The 7,665-nt window shown below is 42.1% G+C and overlaps 1 protein-coding gene across 2 annotated transcripts in view; it reads right to left on the reverse strand.

Moving 5' to 3' along the window:
- Positions 1-7,665, reverse strand: part of RINT1 (RAD50 interactor 1) — a 59,621-nt gene that overhangs the window by 27,139 nt on the left and 24,817 nt on the right. For both annotated transcript variants that reach the window (XM_012000360.1, XM_012000359.1), the window contains exons 5-10: positions 6,440-6,613; positions 6,190-6,339; positions 4,525-4,681; positions 3,082-3,192; positions 2,765-2,990; positions 1,519-1,656 (exon numbers count right to left, since the gene is read on the reverse strand). In XM_012000360.1, the coding sequence (XP_011855750.1) occupies positions 1,519-1,656; positions 2,765-2,990; positions 3,082-3,192; positions 4,525-4,681; positions 6,190-6,339; positions 6,440-6,613 (956 nt within the window). The remainder of the gene's footprint in view (positions 1-1,518; positions 1,657-2,764; positions 2,991-3,081; positions 3,193-4,524; positions 4,682-6,189; positions 6,340-6,439; positions 6,614-7,665) is intronic.

Consider the following 7,665-nt stretch of genomic DNA (forward strand, 5'->3'; position numbering starts at 1 on the left):
TAAATTTACAATTGACATGATGAGAGGTCTGAAATTTTCTTTAAAATACTCCAGAAAAAAAAAAAATTGAGGAGTAAAATATAACAGAAAAGTGATAATTGCTTTAAACTTTGGTAATGGGTACCTGAGAGTTCATCATATTATCCTACTTTTGGGTATGTTTGAAAATTTTCTGAATAAAAAGTTTTTAAGAGACACATGAATTTTCCTTAATTTTTTTGTCTTAGTGTTTTTCATATTTTTCTTATAGTTAAAAATACGGAATAATGGCTGGGCACGGTGGCTCACGCCTGTAATCCCAGCACTTTGGGAGGACGAGGCAGGTGGATCACAAGGTCAGGAGTTCAAGACCAGCCTGGCTAAGATGGTGAAACCCTGTCTCTACTAAAAATACGAAAATTAGTTGGGCGTGGCTGCAGGCGCCTATAATCCCAGCTACTTGGGAGGCAGAGACAGGAGAATTGATTGAATCCAGGCAGCAGAGGTTACAGTGAGCCGAGATCATACCACTGCACTCCAGCCTGGTGACAGAGTAAGACTCCGTTTCAAAAAAAAAACAAAACTAATTACTGACTGGGCTGGAATGATACTTCTTCAGGTTATCAGACAAGCCTAAGAAATGGACAGGCTGGTGGTCTATGAAGGTGAAGAGGGCCAAGGATGGTGGCAATGAGGGTCCAGTGGCACCTGGACAACAAGCAGGCCCACAAGGGGGCAGCGTGATTGGCTAAAGACCAGTGAAGGCCAGAGGATGCTAGGCTACCCTCCAGCCAGAGAATCCCTGCACTATAACAAAAGTTCCTATTACTACTCCAATCCTTAAAATTACTTCATTATTTTACTCTCTTCTGCAATCTTTGATAAATCAAGATCAAGAAAATATTAAAAATACAGGCCAATCACCATTTACTGAAGACACCTAAAAAGCCCAACAGCAAGACAGTTTGGATAATAAAATTAAATTCTTATTTAATTGTTTTGGTATAATTATTCAGGAAGTTTTCCTTCATGTATACCAATGTTTAAATCCTTAAATTAATAAAAACCCCAAAGTTAGAATATTGTGTTAGCTTTCTACCAATATAGAAACTGAATTTGAAGATAACAACCATCATATAATATTAATTTGCTGAGCCGCTTATTTATTGATTACTTTATTGACAGAGTCTCACTCTGTCACCAAGGCTGGACTGCAGTGGCGCGATCGTGGCTCACTGCAACCTCTACCTCCCATGCTCAAACAATCCTCCCACCTCAGCCTACCAAGTAGCTGGGACTACAGGCATGCATCACCACACCTGACTAATTTCTGTACTTTCTGGAAGAGAGCAGGTTTCACCATGTACCTCAGGCTGTTCTCGAACTCCTGAGCTCGAGCAATCTGCCTGCGTCAGCCTCTCAAAGTGCTGGGATTACAGGCATGAGCCACTGCACCCAGCCTACTGAGCTATTTTAAAAAGTACCATGTGAAAACAGTACTTTTAAAACAAAGTCATATCTTAAAAGACTTATACTTACCAGTTATAACCAAGAGTAGAGTCATAAAAGTTTCTGCACAATCTGGAACTTTCATTTCATCCACATCAGTGATATCCTTATATTGCGATACCCAGGCAGCTTCTGATGAAAGCATTGAGTCCATTTTTTGAAGAGCAACTGATAAGCAGACAAAACGATTATGTCGATTAAGTAGTTACAGTCATTCCTAATTATTCAACTTGTAATTTTTTAGGAATGATGGCTTTTCTATAAAAAATAAACAAACCTATAATCTCCCATTAGTTGTACTAAATTTAACTTACTTAATGCTTTAAACAGGATACTTTACTCCCACCCCCAAATTTTGAAAATAGTTATGTTGACTAGATAAGCTACAGTCAGAAAGATTCTATTGGCCAGGCACAGTGGCTCACACCAGTAATCCCAGCACTCTGGGAGGCCAAGGTGGGAGGATTGCTTAAGTCTAGGAGTTCACAACCAGCCTGGGCAACATAGCAAAACCCCATCTCTACAAAAAACACAAAAAGTAGCCAGGCATGGTTTGCATACACCTATAGTCCCAGCTACTGGGGTGGCTGAGGCAGGAGGATCACCTGAGCCCCAGAGATCGAGGCTGCAGTAAGCCATGATCAGCCCACTCCACTCTAGCCTGGGTGACAAAGTAAGACCCTATCTCAAAAATAAAAAAATAAAAAAACAAAATACTCTGATACTTTGGGAGGCCAAGGCAGGCGGAATACTTGAAGTCAGGAGTTCCATACCAGCCTGGCCAACATGTTGCAACCCTGTCACTCCTTAAAAATAGAAAAATTAGCCAGGCTGGTAGTGCGTGCCTGTAATCCCAACTACTCAGGAGGCTGAGACAGAAGAATCGCTTGAACCCAGGGGGTGGAGATTGCAATGAGCTGAGCTCAAACTACTGCACTTTTATCCTGGGCCACAGAGCAAGAGTCTGTCCCAAAATAAATAAATAAAAATAAAATAAATAAAATGAAAAATTATATGATAAAATCTATAAAACAATTAAACATCCCACTGGCTTGACTATTCCACTCTAGAAACATGTAGAGTGTAATTCCAGGAAAAATGGAAGTTTCATGTGAAGTAAAGAAAATATTATCTCTGAAGGAAACTCTGAAAACCCTGACAAAGAAAATTTCAGATGGCTCTAGTCCTACTCAGAACTGGAGAAGAAAAGTATTCAAAAATGTATATCCACAGAAACAGACATATCTCCCTACCCTCTGGCCACATCAGCACTTACATTTTCTCTCCACTGTCAACCATCTCTGAAAACAGGTTTCCTCTGACAGAATATGCATACAACTAGCAAAAGCACCAGGATAGCCATGAACACTGTGTAGCTCCCTTTCAAACAACAGTACTTCATCCACCAAATGACAGAAGAGATTGTCATCATACAGCAGACAAGGAATATCCGTGGCTAACTTCTCAAGAACCAGCATCATAAGGCCCCGAGAAAATTCAAGCTAAAAAAATACACAAACATGAGGTATGTAAATAAAAAGTTATCCATGCACACATACAGTTCTAAAACAGAAACACAACTGAGTCTCTTACCCTTGCATTTACCAAAGAGCCTACTTTGTCTAATATTGGCTGAATCTTTTCATCCAAAAATTGAGTATGGTTTCCAATCCACATAAGTACTTGAGCCAAGTACCATTCTGGCTAAGGAAGGAGGAAAACAGTTTGAATTCGTAAGTCATTCCAATTAGAAAGTTACAATTACATGAGTCTATTTAATTGTATATGTACAACACTTACAAAATTAGTTGAAAATTCCTGTATGTAAGAGCACAATTTCTACTCTGAATTTTAAACTACTGAAAGGCTTAATAATCAAATGTTTGCCAATGTACTCCCAACAAATTTCAATAATGTGACTTAAGTCAATAAACTCATAAATTTACAATGCCATATATATTTAAAACCTAACACTTCGGCCGGGCGCGGTGGCTCAAGCCTGTAATTCCAGGACTTTGGGAGGCTGAAACGGGCGGATCACGAGGTCAGGAGATCGAGACCACCGTCTCTACTAAAAATACAAAAAAATAGCCGGGCGAGGTGGCGGGTGCCTGTAGTCCCAGCTACTCAGGAGGCTGAGGCAGGAGAATGGCATAAACCCAGGAGGCGGAGCTTGCAGTGAGCTGAGATCCGGCCACTGCGCTCCAGCCTGGGCGACAGAGCGAGACTCTGTCTCAAAAAAAAAAAAAAAAACCTAACACTTCAATAATATGTAAAAGCATGAGTATTACAAAGAACTAATGGCCTATAAATTATTTTTTGAAATAGCATTTGAAAATAATTTCAATATTATTTTCTTATGGTTTTTATTTTCAAAAAGTAAATTAAGAAAAATATCTGCTAGTCTGCATTACAAAAACTACATGTTTTATACAGGTTTAAGGGCAGAAATACCAAGTGCATGCCAGGTGCGGTGGCTCACGCCTGTAATTCTAGCACTTTGGGAGGCTGAGTAGGTGGATCGCCTAAGGTCAGAAGTTCCAGATCAGCCTGACAAATATGGTGAAACACATCTCTACTAAAATTACAAAAATTAGCCCAGCATGGTGGCATGTGCCTGTAGTCCCAGCTACTTGGAAGGCTGAGGCAGGAGAATTGCTTGAACCTGGGAGGTGGAGACTGCAGTGAGCTGAGATCGCGCCACTGCACTCCAGCCTAGGCGACAGAGACTCCGACTCAAAAAAAAAAAAAAAAAGAAATACCCAGTGCTTAATATTTGCTTTGCTTTTTGCTTTGTTTTGCAATGATAATTCAGTAACATCTGATGCCCAAGAGCAGAAATACCATATTTTCCTACAGTATATGAACACAACTCCTCAATTTTATGTATGAAGAGCAGTGGCAAAACGGGAATTTAGCCCTTTAGAAAAAAAACAGAAATGTGAAGAGTCAGATTTTAACTTAAACCAGCAAAAGTATAGAAACTCTAACATTTGTTACTAATAAAAACCAAGGACAAGAGCTGGCAAAACACACCTTGCTTAACACATTAGTCTGCCGGTTCCCTCTGAAGTGATACCTGAACCTCTTCTGAAGAGGAGTCAGCATAATCTGGATGGGCAGGATGACAGAAGGGGAGGCAGGAAGAGAGTATTTTTCTGGAAGTTGCTTTGGCTCAGTAAGTAATTCATCTCTGACATAATCAAGTCAAGGAAAAAGAATCAAAAACATACCTAATATCCACACACACATATGTATGTATACATACACAATAAATTTTTTCAACAAATGTATCAGATACTCAGTAGAGTTAATTATGATGCAAATAATATGTAATATAACTTTATATTGAATTTACATTCAGTTAAAATGCACAAAAAGCCAGGCATGATGATAGTGACTCATGCCTGTAACACCAGCACTTTGGGAGGCTGAAGTAGGCCAATCACTTGGGCCCCTTCACAGGAATCTGAGACGTGCCTGGGTAATAGGCAAAACCCTGTCTCTACAAAAATTAGCTGGGCATGGCGGCACTTGCCTGTAGTCCCAGTTACTCAGGAAGAAGAGGTGGCAGAATCAATTGAGCCTGGGTGGTCAAGGCTGCAGTGAGCCGTGACTGCACCACTGCACTTCAGCCTGGGTGACAAAGTGAGACCATGTCTTTAAAAAAAACACACAAATGGGCCAGGTACGGCCAGGCGCAGTGGCTCACGCCTATAATCCCAGCACTTTGGGAGGCTGAGGCGGGCAGATCACAAGGTCAGGAGATCGAGACCATCCTGGCTAACACAGTGAAACCCTGATTCTACTAAAAATAAAAAAAATTAGCCGGGTGTTGTGGCTGGAACTACAGCCACAACTACAGCCGGTTGTGGCTGTAGTTCCAGCCACTCGGGAGGCTGAGGCAGGAGAATGGCGTGAACCCAGAAAGCGGAGCTTGCAGTAAGCTGAGATCGCACCACTGCACTCCAGCCTGGGCGACAGAGCAAGACTCTGTATCCACACACACACAAAAAAAGGGCCAGGTGCAGTGGTTCTCACCTGTAATCCCAGCACTCTGGGAGGGTGAGGCGGGTGGATCACCTGAGGTCAGGAGTTCGAGGCCAGCCTGACCAACATGGAGAAACCCTGTCTCTACTAAAAATACAAAATTAGCCAGGCATGGTGGTACAAGCCTGTAATCCCAGCTACTCGGGAGGCTGAGGCAGAAGAATCACTTGAACCTGGGAGGTGGAGGTTGCAGTGAGCCAAGATCACACCACTTCATTCCAGCCTGGGCAACAAGAGCGAAACTCCATCTCAAAAAAAAAAAAAAAAGCACAAAAATGGTATCAGAATTAATCTATAAATCTTTCCTAAAATAGTAACAAAAAAAATTCAAGTATTATTTGATTAAATTCACGCTATGTTACTAAGGTTTCCTCCCAATTGCCCATTTGTTCTATTGCCCCAAGAGACCTTTTGGTGCTATGAACTAGGATCAGTCATGTATCTCGGAACTCTTCCTTACAGCCCTCACACCCACACGCAATTCACTTTGCAAGAGTATAGTCCACCACTCAGTGGACACTTACAGACCAAGTCCAAACACAGGATTCTTATTTGGCTTTCTTGGCCACTTTGAAAAAGTTTTACTCTCCAGCCACAAACCCATTCTAGAAAAAAGAAATTTTAGTAAGTTTTCAACTGCAACAAAGATACGAGGTCTGTAGTTTCAAAAGCTGACAAAACAGTGTCTCCAAGTAACTGTACATCTCCGGGGCACTGGCAGGTCGACTTAAGCCAACAGTTTGTGATTGAGGGGGTGCAATGAATGGCCAATGAAGCTGTGCTAAAATTTCCTCAAAATCACTGCAACAGAAAAGCAACACATACATTTCAGTACATCACCAAACGATCACCAAATACCCATCGGGAAGCAATTACTACAAAATATGGGTAAATTCCCTACCTTGTAAGCTTGTCCTTGAGAATTTTATGCCAGAATTTAACTGTGGCTCTCATGAAACCAAGAAGATGAGTACAGGATGATTCCTGAAGCTTGATGTCAAGTTCTGCCATAGACACTAGAGTGGAGGCTGCCTCCGGTACATTATTGGTCATCAGATATTGCTGAATGTTGTCACTGTAAACAAAGTAAAGCAATTTTTTTTTTCTTTTGAAACAGAGTCACACTCTGTTGCCCAGGCTGGAGTACAGTGGGAAGATCTTGGCTCAATGCAACTTCTGTCTCCCGGGTTCAAACAATTCCCCTGCCTCAGCCTCCACAGTAGCTAGGATTACAGGTATGCACCCCCACGCCTGGCTAACATTTTTGTATTTTTAGTAGAGACAGGGTTTCACCGTGTTGGCCAAGCTGGTCTTGAACTCCTGACCTCAAATGATCCACCTGCCTCGGCCTCCCAAAGTGCTGGGATTACAGATGTGAGTTACCGTGCCCAGCCTAAAGCAAATTTAAAGAACAGATTGCTCAGAATAATTTTAAATTTGGAAAAAGTGCTTCTTCTTCATGTTTTATATAAAGTTACATCCAAGGAAGAATGAAGTACCACCCTGAGGTAGCCTTTGTTTTTTAACAAAGCACCACCCTGAGGCCTTTTACCAAGGCCTCCCCAGGAGCCTATAGTCCTCTACTACTTCTGCATTCTTCTATGAGCAGCAGCCTCAGCCTATGTTCAGGACACCTCCCGGGACCTTTCCCTTCCTACTCCTCCTGAAAGGCCTGTTTTGTATCATCTTCCTTTGGGCACCCCTCATTTCTGATAAATATGCCTTTTACAGAAGTCTTCAGTATCTTAATCCAAGGGAATAATGTGGTAGCATCTGGTAAGGTCAAGTATGATGGTCTTCAATTGTTACCGACTTTGCCCAGCTGAACTTGATTTCCCACTTCAAAGAAATATAATTCCAGGTAGGGCATGGTGGCTCACCCCTGTAATCCCAGCACTTCGGGAGGCCGAGGCGGCGGATCACGAGGTCAAGAGATCGAGACCATCCTGGCCAACATGGTAAAACCCCATCTCTACTAAAAATACAAAAATTAGCTGGGCATGGTGGCACATGCCAGTAATCCCAGCTACTCGGGAGGCTGAGGCAGGAGAATTGCTTGAACCCGGGAGGCGGAGGTTGCAGTGAACCAAGATGGCGCCACTGCACTCCAGCCTGGTAACAGAGTGA

The sequence above is a fragment of the Mandrillus leucophaeus genome, unplaced genomic scaffold, assembly GCF_000951045.1.
Source record: "Mandrillus leucophaeus isolate KB7577 unplaced genomic scaffold, Mleu.le_1.0 Scaffold627, whole genome shotgun sequence".
NCBI lineage: Eukaryota > Metazoa > Chordata > Mammalia > Primates > Cercopithecidae > Mandrillus > Mandrillus leucophaeus.